Source organism: Phaseolus vulgaris, chromosome 7 (genome assembly GCF_000499845.2).
Source record: "Phaseolus vulgaris cultivar G19833 chromosome 7, P. vulgaris v2.0, whole genome shotgun sequence".
In the NCBI taxonomy this organism is placed as follows: domain Eukaryota; kingdom Viridiplantae; phylum Streptophyta; class Magnoliopsida; order Fabales; family Fabaceae; genus Phaseolus; species Phaseolus vulgaris.
The window spans coordinates 34,760,105-34,783,045 of record NC_023753.2 but is presented as its reverse complement, the minus strand read 5'-3'; the positions used below and the strand labels follow the sequence as shown (position 1 = coordinate 34,783,045).

At 32.7% G+C, this 22,941-nt stretch overlaps 4 protein-coding genes across 6 annotated transcripts; 1 reads left to right on the top strand and 3 right to left on the bottom strand.

The window, feature by feature from the left end:
• The first annotated feature begins 2,308 nt into the window (after positions 1-2,308).
• Positions 2,309-2,674, top strand: LOC137829424 (auxin-induced protein 15A-like). The gene has a single exon (XM_068636226.1). The coding sequence runs from the start codon at positions 2,309-2,311 to the stop codon at positions 2,672-2,674; it is 366 nt and encodes a 121-aa protein (XP_068492327.1).
• A 1,002-nt stretch (positions 2,675-3,676) lies between these two features.
• Positions 3,677-8,760, bottom strand: LOC137830300 (probable 3-deoxy-D-manno-octulosonic acid transferase, mitochondrial). 2 transcript variants are annotated; one of them, XM_068637561.1, is made up of 11 exons: positions 8,402-8,760; positions 8,173-8,215; positions 7,312-7,434; positions 6,918-7,037; positions 6,758-6,836; positions 6,377-6,493; positions 5,543-5,640; positions 4,712-4,802; positions 4,384-4,503; positions 4,246-4,316; positions 3,677-4,162 (listed from the first exon to the last, which is right to left on the bottom strand). In XM_068637561.1, the coding sequence occupies exons 1-11, from the start codon at positions 8,686-8,688 to the stop codon at positions 3,965-3,967; spliced, it is 1,347 nt and encodes a 448-aa protein (XP_068493662.1). In that variant the 5' UTR covers positions 8,689-8,760; the 3' UTR covers positions 3,677-3,964. The 2 variants fall into 2 exon arrangements, with proteins under 2 accessions (XP_068493662.1, XP_068493664.1); XM_068637563.1 differs by having other exon boundaries at positions 5,543-5,608; positions 6,417-6,493; positions 8,402-8,752.
• A 1,949-nt stretch (positions 8,761-10,709) lies between these two features.
• On the bottom strand, positions 10,710-13,231 carry LOC137830299 (protein PSK SIMULATOR 1-like). Its single transcript, XM_068637560.1, has 2 exons — positions 12,893-13,231; positions 10,710-12,521 (listed from the first exon to the last, which is right to left on the bottom strand). Exon 2 carries the CDS (start codon positions 12,499-12,501, stop codon positions 10,855-10,857), a length of 1,647 nt encoding a protein of 548 aa, XP_068493661.1. The 5' UTR covers positions 12,502-12,521; positions 12,893-13,231; the 3' UTR covers positions 10,710-10,854.
• Positions 13,232-17,431: 4,200 nt separating this feature from the next.
• Positions 17,432-21,917, bottom strand: LOC137830297 (AT-hook motif nuclear-localized protein 1-like). 2 transcript variants are annotated; one of them, XM_068637559.1, is made up of 6 exons: positions 21,156-21,917; positions 20,325-20,392; positions 20,041-20,172; positions 18,647-18,808; positions 17,858-18,193; positions 17,432-17,776 (listed from the first exon to the last, which is right to left on the bottom strand). In XM_068637559.1, the coding sequence occupies exons 1-5, from the start codon at positions 21,598-21,600 to the stop codon at positions 17,867-17,869; spliced, it is 1,134 nt and encodes a 377-aa protein (XP_068493660.1). In that variant the 5' UTR covers positions 21,601-21,917; the 3' UTR covers positions 17,432-17,776; positions 17,858-17,866. The 2 variants fall into 2 exon arrangements, with proteins under 2 accessions (XP_068493660.1, XP_068493659.1); XM_068637558.1 differs by having other exon boundaries at positions 17,864-18,193; positions 21,156-21,911.
• Between the last annotated feature and the right edge of the window lie 1,024 nt (positions 21,918-22,941).

Genomic DNA, 22,941 nt, shown 5'->3' with positions numbered 1-22,941 from the left:
TACACATGGTATCTGATGGAGGACCATCCAACCTTTTGAGCGAGAATTAAAATTTGAAGAATTTTAAAATGTTTTCCATCTTCTTAGTTTTGTAAAAATGTAAATATTAAGAATAAAAAATGTACAATATTATGATTTTTTTGTGTAAAAAAAATAGACGCACAGATGGTCAATTTGGGCCTAATGAATGTTGACTTGGGAAGTCAAAGCCAACATGCAACCATCTCCAAATTAGAGAGACATGAAGAGAGTGCAACACGGCCCACTACGCACCCACACGACTAAGCAACAAGTGAATGAGCATTAGAACTTATAAACACACTTGAGAGAAATATGAAACTTGTATTACATAGGATGACAAAAATTCTAATGTTTAACTACACTTTGTATATTTAGTCTCACATATCCTAGATAATTTATAATAATTAATTAATGAAACTCGTTACCGTTAACATATGATAACTCGATATAACTTAGATCATAAGTAAAGTACTATAAAAACAATGTGTTCACTATTATTTTCTCTTACATAATTTTTTTTCTCTTGGTTATCTCCAAAACATTTATGAAAATTTTTGTGTGAACTTATTTAAAAAACCATTAGAAGATCCCTACAATGTAAAATGACTTATTGCAAAACATTTTCTAAACAATTTTATTTAATAGGACATGGAGTATCTCAACCCGTATACAAGATTTTATATAAAAAGTCCTTAAAACTAAACAAGAAAATTACAATCCACAAAATTACACAAAATTACAACATCTATGTAAAACTCAAGATAGAATCAACAACTAATAATTATTTGAACACATTTTTATGTTGTAAGTATCATATAAAACATATTATTTCAACAACAAAAAAATCTTACATCTTTCTGCATTGTATATGATTAAAAAACTAGTCTAATCCTCAATGCGTAAAAATAGATGAAAGTGTTAACTAAAAAAAAAAAAAAGACTAGTAAACTACATAAAGAAATGCAAACTTGATATCCTAAAAGCATGATTTACTTTTCATGAACTTTAAACTCCACCTCATTTACAAGCAGCAACAACAACACGTGTAATTTAAATCTAAAATATCAAAGCAAACACAAAAGTGAAAAATCGAAATCTTGCAAGCATGATTCACTGAAAATTAAACTCAACCTCACATGCGACAACAAACACGTGGAGACGAGATATACCTCAAACAAAAGAATAAGATGCAATTGTTGTCGTTGATAGATGAACTTCAATGGGATGGTGACTTTTATTACTCTCAGTCGAAATAGGGTTTCACGTCTTCTTTATATCCAACAACAAAAAGATACAAATGGTTGCTTGTTGCACGAAATCAATCAAGGATAGTTGGAAAATTTAAGGATTAGAATTTGTTACTGAAAAACAAATAGACACAAGAGAATTGGTTACTAAGAAATTTTTACAAAATGAGGTTTAAGTGACTCAATAAACTAAAACAATCAAAATAAAAGTACAAAAAAAAAATGAAGTCTGTCACAAAGGAGACAGTGGCATGTCAAGTGTATCACCAAATATGATACTAATTATAGAGAACACCAAATCATGTATTCACAGAGAGTGTGCAAAAGTAACTGCCTCCCAATGAAGTGCCATCAGTACACTAAAACCAGTGTTATTAAACTCTGATAGACCCAGATAGTCCATCATTTATTAATGTAAATGACAAAATTCCATTTCTTCTAATCTTTAGTATCATATTTAAAAGTATATTAACACAATATTTTATTAATATAAGTGACAAATATCTTTCTTATCATATTTACTCCACAATAAATGTTAGCAAATAAAAAAATAGCAAAAATTTTCCAAGAATCGAAATAAGTAATGAAGAGTATTTTCTTTGATTTGGCTGAATTCACCCTTTTGAATTCCATTTTGGGCTTGTTTAGGTGAGGAAAGGAAATCTGCTAATAGCACTAAGCGTGCACATTTGCACACAGACACCATTAAAGGCAACCAAACCCTGCTCTTTTTCATCCATAACACGTTAGAGGCATCACAATAAATAAATAAGTAATAGAAAAACAAAAAACGGTAATGCGGAAATGGGACAACACCAAACTGCCATACCAAACCTTTGTCAACACACTTCAGAGTTTGGTTCAATCGTTTCCAAAGCACACAGTGTGTCTCACTCTGTCGAGAAGATGGAAAGTAAGACTCTAAGACACAACGCATCACACTAATATATATATAGAATATAGTAACATAAACATTACATAGTCCAGAACCACAACCATAAGCAAAAACCTCATCAAACCACAACAATAAGAAACTAAGCATGGCTTCTTGCATGTGGCTCAAGAGTGCCTGTGGTGGCAGTGGGAAGAAGCCGCCGCCGCGGGACGTGCCACGTGGGCACTTGGCGGTGATGGTGGGAGAAGAAGCAACAAAGAGAAGATTTGTGATAAGGGCTGATTACCTTAACCATCCCTTGCTTCAAAAACTGTTAGAGCACTATGAAGGTTATGGCTTCAACAAGAGTGGTCCTCTTGATATACCTTGTGATGAGTACCTTTTCCAAGATATTATCCAGGCCCTTCGAGACGGAACATCCTCTCCCCACGTGCCCCTCAAGAAGCTCCACTTCAAGGACTCAGTGCCCTTACTTCAGGACTATGATGGCAAAGGGAGCAGCAGCAACTAAATGCATTCATTAGGTATTTTATTTCTATATATATTGTTGTACTCGTAGCAGTTTAAGGAGAACAAGTTTTAACTCTCTTTTCATTTCCTACATTTGTTTTACCTTCACTATTAGTTCTCAACGACCACAACCATGTTATATTTCAAAAGTTCTCCCATCATTTCCTTATATGCTACATGAGTTATTTGTATTTATCTAAGATTTCTCCTCGTACTTGGTAAAAATAGAAACGTTAAGTAGCTAAAGCTTAATAGCCATTAAGAAATGTTTCGTTCTTAATAGTTTCATGTCTTTAGTAGTAGAAATAAAAGATAATTTAAATATACTTTTTTCAGTTGCTCTCTGATATGCCTTTTTTGAGTTACAAAGCGAAAAGCTATTTACAGAGCAAAAAATAACTCGAATGGTACCAGAAAATGTCTTTGCAGTGACCGAATTTTACCTTAATTTCTCGAAGGATGATTTTTATCTTTACCAACTAAAGACTACTTTTCCACGTTATTATGAAGCACTCCTTTTTTAATACAGTATGATATGTATGATCTTTGATGTGCACATACAACCAAATTACGGTTCGATATAGTATAATTAATGAAAGTCTTTATGCTGAAAAAAGGGAAAAGGAAGAAAAAGACAAGCATTTGAACAGTGAAAAACCAGCGAGTTCCTAAATGATGACCGAAATAATTAATTAATCAACAGTTGACTCAAAGCACGAATATAGATATTTCAAAATCGGCCGATTGTATCATCTCACCAAATTCCCCAAAAGTTTAAGAAAATAACTTGCAAAAATCAGCATTCCTTTTGGTTCAAAGAGCATATTTCTGACATTTTCAACCGTCTTCCTGTGAACTTCTGATCCATTTAATCGAACAGTAAATATATATTAAGTTGATTATGACGAGCTACATGGTTCATAGCAATTTTCTAATACGAGTCAACTAGAATTCAAATCCACCTACAAGACTATAAGATCTTACTGGGAGATTATTGTTCATGTGAGCTCATAAACCACAATTCTTGAATAAAAGAAGACTACACTCTTCAAGCTTTAAAGCCATAACAGGAAACAAGATTGATGGTAAATAAAAAAATAAGATGGCATTTCATTACTGAAAAAGAAACATTTTATTATACTTGATTTTCTCTATATTCAGTCAGACGACCATCAATGTGAAATGGGGTTGCAACTTGGCTGTGCTTCTGCCTTCTATCGCAGGGTAAATGAATCCAATAAACGGTTTAGTCCGAAAGAAAATTTGTTGCGAGAATAAGAAACTTCATTTGTCATAGTCTTAGACTCTTGGACTCCTCTGCAGACAATCTACTAAAAATATGAAAATTTAGCAAACTCCATGTTTTCTCAAGAATGCCACAGGATAAACTGAAAAACACTTCCTTAGCGGCCCTTCCGCGTGCTTCCAGAAGTGTTGCATTGGTGAAGAGCTCAAGGAGAGCCTTTTCAAGCTCCAGTTTACCAGAAACCTACAAGTAAGCGACCACAGAGAACACTAAGAATATTTTATGCTGAAGAACAATGTTTAATTAACAATGAGTTGTCACCCCACCTGAAGAACTGACAAAGGATTTGATCGTTGCATTTCCAGTACCATGTGGGAGAAATGCCCAACGTGACAACCTGAAATAAATAATGAGTTCCATACACAAACAATATGCTGAGATTTGAGAATTACATTAACATGCACCTGTCAGAACAGCACATCCAGCTGCAGCAGCTTCTGTGATGTTATGGCCAGATAAACCAGGGAGTAATGAACCCCCAATCACAGCGATTGGTGTTAAAGTATACAATTGTCTTAATTCACCTACCAAAGAAGATGGATGACAGTGAATATCATGATGATGTCCCTATTAACCCTAATCATTTTAATCCTAGAAGGTACCCTTTTTTTAATAATTAGTAAAGGCCTTTTAAACTCAGCAGCTTAAGAAATCTTGTGTCTCAATTTTTACCAAAAGTATATTTTCATGTATGACAGCATTTCATGTCAGTCAAAAGAAAAGAATTTGTACCCAATGTGTCTACCACATAAATGTTAGTTCCGGGCTTAAACTTCTCATATTGAGACCTCAAAAGCACATTTTGTCCTTCTTTCTCCAATTTCTGCACTAAATCGAATAGAAGTACCATGAATTTGAGAGATGCTAGAAAAAGTAAAAGTGTTTAGAAACAAGAATAATTTTTGAATGAGAATCCTTTTTGTTGAATGCAAATTACTCTAAAAGGAGATGTACAGACTGATTGTTATTTGATACGATTACATCCATACATAAACACAATAATTTAGGGAATCGTTAACCTAAATTTAAGATTCTCTTCATTTTAAGAAAACAAGCCAAGGAAAAAAATTCTAAAAATGCTCTTGAAAATAAAAGTAACATTTCTCAATGAACAAAAGCCCAAAAAACACTAACAGGTGTTTGGCCTGGCAGTAGGGACTGTGCCTTGCAAAGTAGTGAACAACGGTTTGTGTTTCTGCCTGCCAGGGGAGGTACTAACATTTAGTATCTATTAGTAACTGGATCAGAACACCCAAAACTGGGGCAAAAAATTTCTGTATTATTCTTCAACTAATTCCTTTCCTGTAGTTCTACGAGTCAACTTCCTCCCTTGATTCGCTTCATAAAAATCACTCAGTTGTTTCCTTATATAAATCATTGATTGCTGCACACGCAATCTGTTACATTAAGTATTCAATTCCCCTCCGCCATTTCCTAATATACATCTTATTAGGTGGTTTCCTTAACAGTATCAGACTGTCTTGATTACAAGTTCTTCCCGTGGGAGATAGCCAATGAAACCAAAAGAACATGTTTCCAAAGGATATAGGATAAAAAGCTTACTCTGGCAATCTCTCTTCCTTGTTGTAGATGCCGAGGGACAATGATAGTCATTATGTTAGGTTGTTGCTGCATAAGGGCAAAGTGAACACCTAATATTACTGCAGAGAAAGCAATCAAATCTAGACATATTAAAGAATAGAGAAAACAACAAACCAGTATAAAAATAAGGAGTGTGGCAAACTAATTTCATCTAATTGTAAAGTACTCTTGAAGTTGAAACCAATAAATAGGACAATATGTAAAAGAAAATAAACATACAATCTAACACTAGAAATTTAAAAAAAAAATATCAATTGCATGAATCTAGTAATCAAACAAAATGAGGCCAAAACAATAACATGTCATGTTTCTTTGAACTGCTAATTTACGGGAAAAAAAGGAAAATAGAATGTGCTATATTTGAAAAAAATATTTGTAACTCGGCCAGCGTTTACAAAACATAAAATTTTAACATCTTTACTGACTGTACAACAAATCTCAGAACAATCAAACCACCTACACTGTGTCAATTTTCTCATTATTGGCTTCCCTCCCATTTTTTTATGTTAAGCAAACTAATCAGGTGGCTCCAAGGAACAAACATAAAATGTTTGTTGGAAAGACATTTTTGTAACTCAAGGCCAGCATTGACAAAACATAAAATGTTAACATCTTTGCTGACTGACTGTACACCAAACCTCAGAACAATCAAACCACCTACATTGTATCAATTTTCTCATATTATTTGCTTCCATCCCAAAAAAAAAAATTATGCTAAGCAAACTAATCATGTGGCTCCAAGGAACAAATAAGTATTTGCAACATAATGCCAGAGGTATAGAAGATGGAACTGACTTTCTTCTTCTCCCCTATGAATTGAAGAAGCCATCCAAACCTGCTTTTGAGTAAGCTGTAGTCTCAGATTTTCTATATTATTTCGGCCTCTTTCATTGACTCCAAAGTCTTCTATAACTGAATGAAACGAGTGATAAGATGAGATTAGTACAGACCACTTTATCTCTTCGAAAATTCAACATTCCAAGAAGAACCAACAACAACAAAATTCACTTTCTATAACTACATTTGTAAACATAGTGACAAGAACATGGACGTCAGCTAAGCAGGTACTTTTATTTTAAAAGAACACAATGATGTTGTATGTAAGAAGACAGTTATCAACTTTCATGCTCAATTTCATTTAATTTAAATATTAAGTAATCAAAAGAAATGGCATACCATATTTTAAATCACCAGAAAAGTTAATGATATAAGGAGGGGCTTGTAGTAGCTGAAACCGGATACCCTGCTCTGTACTCTACGACATTCAAAATGTTCAATGGTGGCATAATAAAAGACTTGAACTACTGAGAAGGTAGAAAGATCCAGGAGAACATACCAACGGTACAATCAACGAAAACTTTGACAACATCAATGAAATTAATGGTAGAAGCACTGATCCTGACCAATATTTAAAGGACTTCTTAGACATCCGAGCATTTAAAAGTGCCAGAGTTATCTGATGAGAGTAATGGGTTATAACATGTTAGAATTAATATAATGAATCGATGTGATGCACATACAACACACATAAATGAAGCAGATGTATGAACAAAGAAATTAATTGGTTTACCATTTCAAATTAAAAAGGTCAGCCTCAACTATTGCTAGCTTATGTACTACATTATCTAGTTTCAGTTCAGATGCATGAATAGAACATCGACTACTTTTGTCTCCCTTACATGCTCTACTGATGCATGTAGTTCACAAACTAATGAGAAAGAATGACTTACACCATTTCTAGAAGCATCCATGATAAGATTTGGCCAGAGTTCACTTTCCATTAGCACAATAGCATTTGGTTTCCAATAATCAAGGAAAGAATGGATGGAAGTAGGAATGTCAACAGGTGAAAACTGCCAAATTTAAAAGTTTCAGCAAAGCAAAACAATTGTGTTAATCCTAATCTGAAATTCAAAATGTAGGCCACACATAACTGAAAAAATATGTTAAGCCTCCATTCAAACTGATAAAGAAATGGTAAGTAAATAATAAGCAAGCTAGAACGCAAAAGTCAACCCAGGAATGTCATTTCAAGGGTATGCGTGCCTGATCATTTATCCCGAAGCAAGATGTACAGCCCTAAGATCCTAGAAACCAACACATTTCTCTATTACAGTTCTTTTCTGAAATAGTTTATTTTGGAAAATTGCATGATTATTGCCAATACGTGTTTCAAAAATTAAGAAATGACAGTGCACCATCCTAGCGAGTTGTATCCTGATAACTAACCAACAACCGGTAATTTCCCATTATACGAAACAATAGCATGTCATCCTTTTAACTACAAGATTTACTTCTACAAATCATCAGACTCAGCACAGGCAACAGTTCCATGCAATAGCTTCCCTGCATGAGCCCATCACGAAAATGACCTAGGCAATAAACCTAATTGAGGAAAGCCAATAAGTAATAAGACAATTTCTTATACACTAATTTATTGCCTGCTAGTGACAAAAACACAAGGGCCTCACTTCTTATTTAACTAGTGTGCGTAAAGTAAAGATTATATGTTAGAAATTGTATTTTAGGCATTTCTCAACTTAATTTGAGAAAAGACGCAACCAAGTAGAGAAATTACTGAATCAACATACCTGTAAAATTATTTCACTCGGAAGCGACTTGCTTAATACTTCACTGCGTTAAACCAAAAAAAAAATTATATATACTAAGAATAACGTCACAAATTGAGTTCACTAGTGTCTGATTCTCTTCTCAGGAAAAGAATTCGGAAAACATCTCAACAGTTTGAACTTTGAACTACAGTTTCTAGTGTTCAGAAATTGGGAGCAAGGAAATAGAGTGCGAGTGTGAGAGTCTTACAAAGCAGACATAGTGGTGATGGTCATGAGCACGTTCAAGTGAGGCATTCTGCGAATGCAGCGTTTGATTACGGGAATGGCGATCATTCCTTCGCCTAGGGAAACGGCATGGAACCAGATGAGTGGGCCCGGTCGCCGAGGCTGAGAAGGGTGGCCGAGGCGCTCCGGCCACCGGAGCGGGTGTTCTAAGCCAAGAAACCAGCGCCACCGCAGGTGGAGGCGGATTAACGGCGAGACGCCGTAGCTTAGAGCTCTGTATAGCTTGTACACCACCAACCCCTTCTTCATCCTTCTATTCTCTTCCGCGCCATTCTTCTTCCTCTTCTTCAACCTTCTTGCCACTTCACCACACCAGAGTGTGAGCCCAAGCCCAACGACCACCCCCTACTTATGGGCCTGCCGCCCCAATTTAAAAATAAAGTGGGCCTCTTCTGGCGGGCCGCTCAATCTCAAATAGACTATTTCTTCCTGCACCTCCATATCTTCTTGCACCTCCATACACAACATGAAAATACAATTTTATCCTTCTTGTGCCACCCCCATAGAATAGCTTCCGGTTTATGTAATCCGGAAACACATTTGAAAAAATATTTCGGATTACATAATCCAAAAGTTAAAAAAGACTTCCAGATTATGTAATCTAGAAAGTAATCATGCATATGAAAAAAAAGTTCCGGATTATATAATCCGAAAGCTAATTACAAATTTGAAAAATAACTTTCAAATTATATAATTCAGAATATTATAGAGAGGCATTTTTGGAAATACGAAGGTGAGAGAAGAAGGTATGGAAGTGCATAAAGAAGCAGCCTCGCAAATAATAACTACACTTTTCTAATATGGGCTGTTTCTTCCTTTACCTCCTTATATTATTTTCTCACCTTCATAAATCTAAAAAGTTATTTTCCCGTTTTGTATAAATTTAAAAAGGTATTTTCACGTGTTTTTTTTTTACAGAAGAAACCGTCTCTAATATGTCTGGCAAATTCTTGGTACACTATACCAATTCGAACATATCACCTCTCAAATTTCTAAAATTACCATTTATTCTGAATTTAAAAATTTGAAATTTGAAATTCGAAAATTAAAATCTTATTTTGGATAAGTAAATTCGAAATAAAAATAATAATATTTTAAAAATATAATTTAGAATACAAAATTTAGAAATATATTCCATAAAAGATTTCCATTCCGAAAATATATTTCAGAGAAGGATTTTCAAAAGTATTTTTTTTATCTATATCTCTTTCATTGAATGCTTACAAAGAGAATTCATTAATGAAGCTTCTTTCCAGAAATGTGTACATGTGTCATCTTCTCAGGAATTGGTGATGCACAAGCATTCAATAAAAGGAATCATTTAACAAGAAATATATTTGTATACATGACTATAAGATGATGATGACCCATTCAAATTTTAAACTTATATTAATATGTAATGTGATAAATGCACTAGGTGGACAATATGCAACAAAATTAATGGTATCTTATCTTCCATGGCTTATTGGAGGAGATATTTTATTTTATGTGCAATCAAGAGTTTGTTTCTTTATGTAATGTGGTGATGTGACATCTTTTATGACCTTGTCTTGCTAATAGAATCAAAACCTTAATTTTGATGGTTTGGATTTTCAGTAAATTTGTAATTGAAGTAGTTTCTAGTTCAATGATTACTTTGTGCTTTGATTTGTCACTGTATTTAGATTGTTTTGCATAGAAAGATTCTCTTGTTTGAATTAAGATTCACACGCTCTAATTTCACAATAAAGTAACAATATTAGAACATTTTTTTTATTAAAAAAATTATGATAATAAATATATTTTAAGAATTAAAATAATTTATAAAAAATACTTTTTTTATTTCATTATCCTCGTACACATCTCAATAGACGAGTAAAAACACATATATTAGATAAATGTACACACAAAAAATGCTCTCATATATAATATCCGAAAACAAATATTGAAAGATACATAGTTTTAAAGGTGTTAAAGAGATATGATACTATTGGAGATTGGAGATGGTGTTACCACATTAACATCATTAAATGTTAAAATTCTGAACGTGTCTGTTGTTGTGTCATGCGTGAGATGTCAGGGATTCACTTGTTCCAAAGTCTAAGGTGAGGTACAATGGTTTTATGTTGTTTGGTGCGATTTAAATACAATTGAGGTGGCTTGAGTATTTCCAAAACATTTTCATACTTTACAATACTGATTTTTAACCTAACAATGGTAGGTAATAAATGAGTTTCAATTATATATATCTTCAACGCAATCATCTAATATCTATAATCTGCAAAACCAAATAACCAAAATGCAACACAGAATCAGCTTGATGCGATTCTCTGCGCATTGATATATTAAAAGTATTTGATACTTTTTGGAAAAGGCTACATCAGAAAATGAAAACTGTACATGATGGTAACATTCACATTGGCAATGTTCTGTCGCCTAAAACCTTTTATCGTACAACTCATTGTTTCTTAAACGAACACCATTAAAATTTCTAGACCCTGCAAATTCCTGTGCCTCCCTATTAATCCTGCACACATAGTGAAGACCAACAAGGAGTTCAACCATTGCAGCTTCAGCTTTTGCTTTGTTTGCAAAGTAAAGAGTTTGGACAAGCAAAATATTTGCTTTGCAAGCAGATTGCTCCCTCTCAAAATTCCTCTCAGAATGCCACTTTATCATGTTGTGTGCCAGAGGAGCCAACCATTCCAATATCTGTGAGAGTACCAAACTCCATTCCACTGCAAGACTAGCTTCATGGACACCGGCACGAGTGCTCTTTGTATACCACTTCAGCTTTCCCCTCAGACCGGTTCTGATAGCGGTTGGTAACATGTAATACAAATCATCTCTTGTTTCAAGATCAATGAGGTGAGGTGCTGACACCATCTTCTCTATTAGTACAATCACATTTGCATAATGTAGAGCTAAAGCTGCACCACCAAGGGTAGATTCACCTGGCTTTAACCGATCCTTCACTGATAGTTTAAAATAAATTCTACTTCTGCATATGAGAGATTTTTTATCCACTACATTCTTCACATGACAATCAACCAACCTCATAGAACTACCCTTAGTTGGGATACAAGTCTGTACCACAGGAGAGCTATTTCCAACTGACATGCAACCTATGAATGGCCCAATATTTTTGAACTGCTTGCTTTCTGAGTGAAGCACTTGTTGCTTTTTCTTCTTTCTCTTGATCTTGATCTTGCTTTTGTCCACTACAAACTCTTGCTTGCTCTCAAAACGTTGTGAACTGAATCCACGTGAATTAGTCTTAGAAGAATGCACAAGAGTAGAGAAGGAATGACTGCGAGTAAGATGATTGGTATTCACGGAGGGAGAAAGGGATTCATTTTCCTGGTTTTCTATAGGTATATGACTATTTCCAAAGACAAGTATGATTCTCTCAAGAATTGTGAACAACGATCTTGCCAATAACCGGACCACGTAGTCATGACTTCTGTTCCACGGAGAGATGTCTCTCAGAGTTTTCACTTGCTGGCGCTGCCACATGACCTTCTTGTGAAACTCAAGCAATTTCACCCCATGAAGCTGGCGATTCGCCTTCATTCTCCTGAAAGTCTGTTCTCTCTCAGCCAGTACCTCAAGCTCTTGGGACAGTAGTGACATAGCAGCAACAAATCTATCCATTTTCTTCACCTTCCTCTCCATCTTTTTCCATGCATATTCCCACCCAGACCATTCAACGTGATGTTGAGCAGGATTGTGAACAAAATGTTCATAACCATGATACACTGCATCCTTGCACCGTCTACTCAACCTGGCCACAGACCAAGCTAGGGACTCAAAGTTACTGAGTATCTCACTCAATGCCAGTTCCATCAAGAAATTGTCATCATCAGACACTAGCATTTTGACCCCAACCGATTTCACTATCCATTCCTTCGTAATCATTATCTCCCTGCCACTCAAAGAACGCCATAAATTAACCACCTTAGACATCAAACCAGCAACTTCAAACGCCAAAATCCCAATCACTTCCTTGCCATCTGATGCACTCTTCCTTGAGACAGGCAACAGAGCACTAAGCCATGTCCTATTCACCGCTTCGGCACCCATAGTCCAATGGCCACGTTTTCCTAATTAGCATTCTCAACAGTCAACAAATACCCCTAATCTTGTTAGACATTATCAAATACAAAAACACAAACTAGAAACTCAAAGCCCCTTAAAGCCACCAAATTGCAAGACCCAAAATTAGCCAATAATCACTCAATAACAAGTTACCAACAGCAACAAGCGTTAGTCTTTAAGAAAAAGTTTCTGATATTTCAAAACTAAAGTTGAGTTCAAACTGTGTATAACTCAATCATAAAAGTTAACCAGTAAGTAAGGATTATTTCTGCTTAATACGCAATTTTCACTACATTAAAAAAAAAGAATTTCCAACGGCTCACAAAACTCAACCCAAGATTCAAAACACACGTAAAGAAAGATATTAGAAATATACCCTTAACAAGTCTGAAGCAGCATTGAGTTCAATGAGGAGAAACTGAAACTGAACCTCTCCAAGGATAACAGTGGAACATGCCAAGCTGAAATACCGCAGCAGAAGCCATAATGAATGGATGGTAGAGGTAGGAGAAAAGGATAAGAAAATGGAGAAAGGACAAAGTGCAAGAGAAAGTCAAAAAGTGGGAGAAAGAGAGAGAGTGGGAAACCGGTCAAACCGAGGTAAGAATAAGGTTGTCCTCGTTGAGTTATGGTTTTGGGAAACGTGACGTTACTGTGACAACTCAGTAGTTAATTGCGTCGGGTAATTGTAGTTCAAAACAGTATCTGTATGATTATGCGCCTTGTGACCCTTTCGCTGTTTAAGTGTGTTGAATTGTAGCGAACAACAACTTCGTGAACATTAAGAATTTTGGTTCTACGCGGCTACTAGTTGCAGTGACTACGTTTTGTTGTGGCTGTTTCATTGTTCATGGGACACGAGGGGAATCTTAACGAGCATATCCTGTGTTGGATCAATCGTTTCTTATATGCAAACTCTCTGATTGGAAAACTCTTTTGTATTTAATGTATATTCAATTATTAAATGTGTTAATAATGTTCCAACACCTAAACTAAGAATTTTATGCAAAATTTTCTCTACCCCTATTGAATAAAAAAAGTTCTATCATTTTACAAATTCTTTCTTATTCAAAATCAAAATTAAATTAAATCCTGATTTGTATTATAAAGCAAATGAGGTATACGTATATCATGTATGAATGCAAAATATAACTCATAAATAACAGTATCAGAAGAATAGACTGCACACTTTATTTCATAATGGGTGGATTATTAGTATAATCTCTGTATTAAAATTGAATTAATATATTTATTAAATATATTACACTATATCATTAACATTAAAATTATTATTAATTGTAATATAATATGTAATTATATATGTATTTAATATGTTCATATAGTATACGTTAAATTTTATTTATTAAATATAATGAATAATTAAATTTCATAATATTATTAATCATCATATAAGTTAATCTAATAAATATAATATATACTTATTAAATATACGAGTTTCCCATATGGATTTTCACTTGTTAAACATATGCATTACTATATTTTTTAATCTTCAATATTGAGATATATTTGTTTCGTACTTTAAATTTTGAATGGTTCATTATTTCCTTCTAATTTAAAAATAAATTTGTTTTAATCTATCAATTCTTACACGTTATACCTACACATTGTCAAAATTATTAATTTGAAAGAGATAAAAAAAAAAGGCTGTTAAGGATTTGATAATAAAATATTGAAATAAATTATCATATAAACAACTTACAATTATTAACCATAAAAGTAAAATATTTAATACTTAAAGGGAAATTAAAGTTTACATAATTTTTCTCTAACATCTATTTTACAACTTCATTTAATAATAAAATATTATATTTAATTAATACAAATAAATATAAATAAATTTTTGAAATGAAATAATTAAATAAAAACCAATTTTAGAGAAAAAAAATAATTAATTGTTATAATGACTAAATCAGAGACCATTTTATAGACTAAAAAAAATCATTGATTCCTAAACTAGGTACTAAGGTTTTAAGTAACAACTATTTAAATTCTAAATTTGGTAACAAAAACCTTTGTAACTAATTAAATACTAATTTAGAAACTATTTATCAATAATAGAAACTAATTTAGAAATCAATGATTTTTTTTAGTCTATAAAATGGTCTTTAATTTAGTCACTATAACAACTATTTTTTTTTCTCTAAAATTAGTTTCTAAATGTAATGATTTTCTTGTAATGAATAATATATGTAGTTGTGAAAGTAAAAGAAAAATTGAGGTGTGAAACTTAATATTACCTATAATTAAAACAATCATCTTGTGTTTCTTGATGGAAGGGACATTCATAATTACAATATTCACTTACACCTTGAGATTAGAAGTGTTAGACATGTTACATTTATTATATATTAAGAAATAAACTTTAAATCTAATTAAATCTTATAAAATTAAATTATAAGATAAGATTTGCATCCATTTATATATTATAAAATATATTTATCTCTTTATCTTAATCGGTATAATTTTTAATAAAAAAAATGACATGTAAAAGTAGTTTCAATCATTATATATACTTAAAAGTGTCTTGTTTCCAACCGTTTTCTCTTGTAATTCTGGAGTATTCATTTATTCACTTAAAATATTTCATAATTAACAAGCTATCTCACTTCTTATTCAACTCATTAAAAATTCTCTTGAATCTTCTTGAAATATGTTTTTCTTTAACATGCTTCATTAATTTATTTTTGAATTTCATTTTCTCCTTCTTACTTAGATTTCTCTCTAATCTTATTTATATAATTAACTCTAGTTGGCAACTTTAAGTTAAATACTCAATGCATCAATTTCCTTGGTGTAAAGAATATACATGTATTTCCTAGCAAAAACAATGCTCTCCTAACCTCTCTACTTTTTGCAAAAAAGTGTTTGTGTTTCTTTCTTTGTCTCCTATACTCTTTTTTCCATTTTTTTTGTCTTTTTATTTCTTTTTTTCTCTCATTTTTAATATTTTATTTTTTTTCCTTTACTTTCTTTCTCTCTTTTTTTCTCTAATTTTGTTTTGATCTTCACAAACCTAATAAAGGAACAACAGTGACAGTGACTTTGCAATCTTGATGAACAAATGTGTGTTTGTTTGTGTGAGGTGATGATGAGTTTTTTTGTCAAATTGTTTTTGTCTTGTAAGCAACATGTGACTAACCTCCATAGGAGCTACATCACAAATAACTTTATCTTCATACTTCCCAATACAATCTCTATTATTCTTCCCCTTCAACTCTTCTTCCTCACTTAATCATTCTAGTTTATAAGAGGTTTAGTCTCTTAAGTTCATTTGGTCACTAATCTGGTGTTAACCTTATTTCTGTAGCTCCCTCTGTCTATCATCAATGAACACATCATTCCTCCCATAAATTATGGATTTAAATTTATTAACTTAATCTGCATTATTACATGTAAGTTTTTCAAACATGTAAGTTCCTTGATCGATTGAAATGTTCTTATTCAATTTTTATTTTAAATTTTTTAAAAAAAAACTTACATGTTTTTAAATTAAGTTAACAATATAAATATATGCAAACAGTTAAGAGTGCTTAACCTAATACATAATAATATCACCAATCAATCAAACATAAAAAACAGTAATAAACACACTGATACAAGAAAATAATTAAATAAAAAATAATTTTAAAAAAATAATTAATTGTTAAATTGATTAAATTAAAAATACTTTAGAGACTAAAATCGTTTTTTATTTATAAATTAGTTTATATTATTAATAAATAGTTTTTAAATACCAAAATTTTAACTATTAATTATTTAAATTCTAAATTTGGTAACAAGATAACTAATTAAATATCAATTTAAAATTATTTAATAATAATAATAGAAATTAATTTAAAAATTATTATTTTTTAATTCTTTTTATCTCTAAAATAATTTCTAATTTAGTTAATATAATAATTAATTATTTCATATCTATAAAATTAATTTATATTTAAAAACTTTTTTGCAGTGACAACATGAAAAGAACTCTACTCTATATTAAGTTTTAATTACCTAACAATTTTTCTTCTTATTATAATTTAATCACTTTGATATCATCCTACTTTTTTAATATTAACTTTTAAATACATGACATAAGTAAGTTTGAAATACAAAAAAGTGAAAGTCAAATAAGAAGTGATAGAAAATAGTAAATTGCATTCTCTGTGATTTAGAAAAAAAAAGTGAAAAAATAATTGTTAAGTCTACTAATGTTTATAATATATTGAATTTTGAATAGAAACAAGAGGACAAATGGCTTATATCACTTAAAAACTAAAATAACATTACTTATACTTAATTTTCTAAGTTTACCTTTTATTAAAAATATTTATTCCTTTTCATATATATATATTATCTTTTTGCTTTCTACAAAATGAAACTAGAGAAAAGAAAAAAAAGTTTATTATTTTCTAAAATAATCAACCTTTAAAATTGTCTCACCTTTAAAATTATTTTCTTGCATGCCAAAGTAAAACAAATAAAAGTATTTTTTATTAATTGAAATTATATTACCTATTTTGATGAATTACTAAAAAATTATTTTAATAAAATAAAATGATACTGTTATATTATAGTGAACAGAGAAAATAATAATAAATCATTTTTCAAATCAAACAAACTCTAATTATAATTTATATTAGTTAAATTAATAATAAAAACATAATGATTATTCTATCTTCTCATTTGATTTGAAAAATGTGGCAGGAAAATACAATTATATCCTTTTGGTCATTAGGAAAGTGGTATGACCATTTTTCTTATGGATCATAACAATAGTAAAATGAAGTTGAGGTTCTAAAAAGATGCAGCAAGCACATCAATTTTAGGTCAATCTAATTTTGAAGTAAAAGTATATTCACCTGCACAGAGCCTAAAAATATAGATGTTATCCCTATGGTTCATATCAAAATTAAGGAAGGCATCAGAAATAACTTTTTTGTATATAGTTTTTGGACTCATGATAATGTGAAAAACTCTTAGAAGTTTCCCCAATGAGCAAAAGTTATAAATTACAAATAATTTTATCGAAACAATCCCAACATAATAAATAGCCTAAGAAGTCTTTGAGATCCTCTGAAGAAGAAAAGAAGAAAAACTTACAAGGGTTCAACAGAAACTGTAATGAAAAAATAATGAGGCCTCAATAATCCTTTCTAATTTCTGACAACTGTACATAATGTCATATAACCTAGTAGTTGTCACGACAAAGTTCCATGTTAGTTTCATTCAGTTACCATGTCAGCCTCTGCATCACCTGAAAACAAAAAAAGGTTACAATGTGATGAAAGCTTATTGACCTGAAAGTGGAACATCATATCATAAGACAAAACAGTACCATAACCTTCTATTCATCTGGCAAAGATATGTTGATGTCCGGGGATGTCCTCTGGTCTGAATATTCCTCAGAACCATTCCAAGTAGCAGCATCAAGTGTAGCATCTAGGTTCTGTTTGTCACTTGAAACACTCACAGATTCTCTCTGGGTTTGATCTGGTATCTGAGACATGGTCATCAAAAAGTTTTCACCATCAGCATTTGCTTGTGAGATAGGTCTAGCAAATGTCACAGTTTCTTGAACAGCTGAAGTAGGGGAGACCACTGTCTGTTGTTCACGTTGATACTTCTTCTTTTGGCTTTTGTGCGCATTTTGCGTGAAGCTTCCTACTACAATCTGAAACCATTACAAAAAAATTCCAATAGAAATATGTGAATGAGTCATAAAATAAATGAACTCTGCACAGTGCTGAAACTTATCTTTTGTGAAAAATTTATAGGAGAACCAAAATGAATTAGATATCAGTCTAGTGACTTTCATCTTTTTGTTTCAACAATTTAAATGTGAACAGTACAGGTCAAAAGATCTTGGTCATGCAACCTAGAATAGAAGCCTCATATGATATACGAATTTATGTTTTAGCTTATGCGAGTTACAATTCCAATCTCATTACTGTGGTTACAATTCATAAAGTCAGGACAAATCAGTTTAGGGCCATTTTCGTGTGTGTGTGTGTGTTTTTATAGGATAAAAACTAAGGCTAAAACTCCAGAGTCAGTTCTTGTAGTACCACATTAGAGTATTTGAGTATAGGAAATCTTCTAGAAAGAAGTAAAGAAAGTAGCATACTTGGATGGGACCAGCAGCTGTTAAAAGTCCAGCAACACCACCTCCTATCACTCGACCATCAGGGCCAGCAAGTGAGACACTCAATCCACCAGTTCGACTTTTCATGCCACTGTTGTCAGCGACAGTGAACGATCCAGACAAAGATAAAATCTCAAATCGACCCTGAAAGTAAATAGTGGAATGAATTATTGAACAATTTCCAAAAACAAATAAGCATAGGTGCATGCATGCCAAAAGGGTTATGCTAATAACAAGAGAAAATGCAAAACAGCAGAAAATGACAGGTCCTAGGTGACATTGACCTCAGACAAACTACCACGTTAATGTGTTAATGTTTAAATATTTAATAGAAAGATGCGCATTTGCAGATTAATAATGCATCACATAAATGATTCACATCATCATCGTGTACTAAATCTATGCATTGTCTTTATGCATTTCTCGGTTGCACGACAAGGAAGGCTCAACATGAAGTCTAGTTGTCACTTATCATCATATTGTAATACTCAAGGCAACAGAAACGCTAGTTCAGTAGCTTATCATAGTATTTTTGTTAGAAATTATGACTTAGTTCGGATATACTTTTCAAAAAGTCCCCACAGAAGAAGAAAACAAGGTAAAATAAATCACAATTTTTCTTGAGTTAAAAATCAATTTATTTTTAGAACCCTCTCATTTCAGTTCCTCGAAAAAAAAAACTGATTTAAATATACTGATGTAAATATTTGTATTTATTTGACTACCTATCTCTGTACCATATAAGTGAGTGTTTGTACAAGTTTAGCCAATCTAGCCTTATATCACCCCAATAACTGAAACTCAGCTTGCGGATTAAGATAGCCAACAAAATTATGAGTTTGATATTAGTTGAAATGTTTCACTAGATTTAAAATGATTATAACACTTTAAGAAAGAGGACACCGCTAGAAGCGTGTGACTATCTGCTCTAGCTAGTGGATTGTGTCTCTTATATGCTTTATTTTAGCATCTTAATAATTAACTTATTTCCCCTTTCCAGTGTTAGATCTGACACGGGAACTGATGAAATGAAAGGATAAACCAATTCTTTAGCATACAACCAGTACACCAATTTTGAGCATATATCCAATACACAAGGCAGATAACTTGTCCAACCCCACAAACAAGAAGAGACAAACAGAGATCACCTGACATAAATGCACCCAATGCTGCCCTATATGGCATCCATATTCTACATTTGCAGAAGACATAAATAAGCTAGCCCATGAAATTATTTCAGATATGATTCAAATTCAATCAAAGAAAGCATGATATCATGGAATTGGAAAAGCAATCAAAACCTTCACAGGAAAATAAAATAAAATAAACAAAATAATTTTTAATAAAAAAGGCATTTAGATCTAAAGAGACCATGCCTCGTAAGTTAATATGCCACCAGAAGAACCGGGTTGGCGTATGGTGACATTTGAGATAGCTCCATTGGCAGAGAGAATGCATATTCCTCTTGGACCCTTCTGAGCAAATGACAAGATCTTTCCAGCAACATCCTGCGAAGTAGTAAAGTAACAGGATCCTTATTCAAGTCGCCGAACAAAAAAAAGATCTATCAAAACAAAACTGCTCAAGAAATTAGAGCCAGATGATACATCATTACATAAATCTGCAAAAGGACAACAATGCATACTGGCTTCTACATTACCTCTCCAGTATAAACAGTCACCACATGCGGTATGAAATCACCAGCAGCTGTGTTTGCAAACACCTCACCTTCAAACATCACAGACAGAAAACCAATCCACACATTAGCCGCAAATGGTATAATAATTTTCATCTCCAAAATTAGAAGCCAGGTGAATGAACCCAGAAAAGAATAGTTGTTTTGGGTACCAGAGAACAGTCTTGCCGAAGCCAGATAAAACTATTATGGCGACAAAACTCTTTTTCCCATTGACAAACTCGAATTCAAGACAACTAATTATACTGAAAGAGGCTGGAACCAGTGGATCCACTCGTTAAGCGGTAAAAGAACAATTTTTTCTAGCCATAGAAATCAAATGAATGTGCACGCCAACCTTAGATTACTAACCACAAAAAGGAAAGTTCACATTTTTGTAACCGATTCACGGTCCCTAAGACATTACCAGAAAGAAACAAATAAAAAGGAAAACTCATCGTTTGCATCAATCAAGGGACCCCTTTAACAAATTAGGCTCAAATCTCGATCCCAACCCCACAAACCCAGAACAAAAAAATAAAAATAAAGAAAGAAATCCGAGACACGACCCAAGACAGTGGAGCAACAACAACCATGGACAAAGGGTACGATTAATTGAGATTCTGATTTAGGTATGCCGGTAAGGAAATGAAGGGAGGGAAAAGAAAAAGGTTGAGCTAGGAACAGGGATATTTTGGTTGGCGGGTAAGTCAACTTGGGGACGAAACAGTACAATGAGTGAGGTCAGCACTCAGCAGCAGCAACATCACAACACCTGAGAGAAACAAAACAACGTTGTACCGTACCACTACTCACCAAAAGAAGAAAAGAGTTGGTAGTTGCCAAAAGCTGTGTGTTTGCCACGGCCCCTTTTGTTAGAGAACTCAGAAGGTGTGGACAAAGTGAAACCTGGTGGAGGTGGTGTTGGGGTTGCACTCACCCTCAGGTTCCCGTCTGCATCATACTTTCTCGGCCTCCCTCTCTTCTTCTTCCCAAACAAGTCAAAACTCCCTTGCCCCCCAGTGCTCCCTGGTGTTGTTGTTACCAATGTTGTTGTTGTCGTTGCAGCTGGCACTGCAGGAACCATCGCTGTTGGCGTTGGTGCTGGTGCTGGTGTCTGTGCTGTTGTTCCTTCGGTGCTTCCCACGTTCATGTTCATGTTAACATTCATGTTCATTGGCTGAGACCCCACTGATGGTGTCCCCGATGGTGGTGGAGCTGACCCTGCAGAAATGGAGTTGTTGTTGAGTGCTGCTTCCATGAGGGTGTTTGTATTTCCAGAAATGGAAGAAGAAAAAGGATGGAGTTTGAACAAGGAAGATGCTGCAAATGGCGCCAGAAGTAGAAGGAACAGAGAGGGTGTAGGCTTTTTCTCTTTTTAATCTTTAGAGGTAGAAATTGTGAATACTTGAATACAACTCAACTCAGTTACTCCCTCTCTCTCACACACTCTCTCTCTCTCTTCTCTCTGTCTCTGTGCTTTGGCATTAATGGAGGAGAATGAGGCTGAGATGGGAAACTGCTATTTTCTTGTCGGGACTCCACTCTGCATTATATTATTTTAATTTGCATAAAGTTGGGTTTAAATATTAAAATGTGTCCAGTCTCTTATAATCTATGAGGATAATCACCACATATAAATTTCTTATACCCAAATTACCCCCCTTAACCGCCCTAAGGATTTATAGGTGCAGTTTCTTTAGATCTTTTTTCTATAATTAAAATTTCTTTTTTTATCACATTACATTTTTTATATTTATTACACATTTACTATTTTCTTACTTTTCTTCAATGTTACGGTTAAAGGCATAAAAAAAGAATAAAAAAAAGAAGCGGAAAAAAAAAATCCGTAGAGAGAAAGATAAAACTAGAGACAACAAAAAGATTAGGTATTCAGTTTATTTGTTAGCTGAGACTTTTTAAAAAAATGTGATTATTTTCATATTAATAATTAAACATTGAATGTTGAATTATATTTTTTAATATTAGTGTAAAACACGTGAAAGAAAAAAAAAATTTAAAAAGTAAAAAAGGAATAATAGAAGAGACTCGTTGTATCCTACATGAATATTTACAAAATAATGTAAAATCCATGAATATTTACAACGTGGCAGTTATACAGAAACTAGAGAATAAATAGTTTGTAGAAACTAAACATTTTAAATATTAAAGTTGATTATATCTTTTTAATATTAATTATGCATTTAATGTTTTCTTACTTTACTTTAACGTTAATTGTGAAACGCGTGAAAAGAGGGGAAAAAATAAGATGCTGCAAAAAAAAATTTGAGAAACCCATAAAAGGAGGACGATCAATAAAGAAGTGACTGAAAAAAGTTATTCATTTATCTTCTCATTTATGATTTTCTTAAATATATACTTAAATTATATTAATTATTATATATTATTGAATGCTAAATTTTTAGAAGTTTGTGAAATCGTAAAAGAGAAAAGGGAAAATAAATTTAAAGAGTAAAGAGGAAAGATAAATAAGAACAAATATGTACAAGTAAAGCATATGTATTATTTCATTATTTAGAGTCTTCTAAAAAATTAAAGCATAGCAAAAATAATGTAAAGCGAATAAGGTTTACAGCTTGTC

Bases quoted from the DNA above. Each gene is read 5' to 3' on its own strand.
- LOC137830300 (XM_068637561.1), bottom strand. From the start codon at position 8,688: ATGAAGAAGGGGTTGGTGGTGTACAAGCTATACAGAGCTCTAAGCTAC. The intron at 8,216-8,401 runs GTAAGACTCTCA...GGTTTAACGCAG, and splicing joins ATCACCACTATGTCTGCTTT to TGAAGTATTAAGCAAGTCGC. The intron at 6,494-6,757 runs GTATGCCATTTC...CGTTTCATTCAG, and splicing joins TTCTGGTGATTTAAAATATG to TTATAGAAGACTTTGGAGTC.
- LOC137829424 (XM_068636226.1), top strand. From the start codon at position 2,309: ATGGCTTCTTGCATGTGGCTCAAGAGTGCCTGTGGTGGCAGTGGGAAG.
- LOC137830299 (XM_068637560.1), bottom strand. From the start codon at position 12,501: ATGGGTGCCGAAGCGGTGAATAGGACATGGCTTAGTGCTCTGTTGCCT.
- LOC137830297 (XM_068637559.1), bottom strand. From the start codon at position 21,600: ATGGAAGCAGCACTCAACAACAACTCCATTTCTGCAGGGTCAGCTCCA. The intron at 18,809-20,040 runs GCATGGTCTCTT...ATTTACTTTCAG, and splicing joins GTGGCATATTAACTTACGAG to GGTCGATTTGAGATTTTATC. The intron at 18,194-18,646 runs GTATGCTACTTT...TAATGGTTTCAG, and splicing joins CAGCTGCTGGTCCCATCCAA to ATTGTAGTAGGAAGCTTCAC.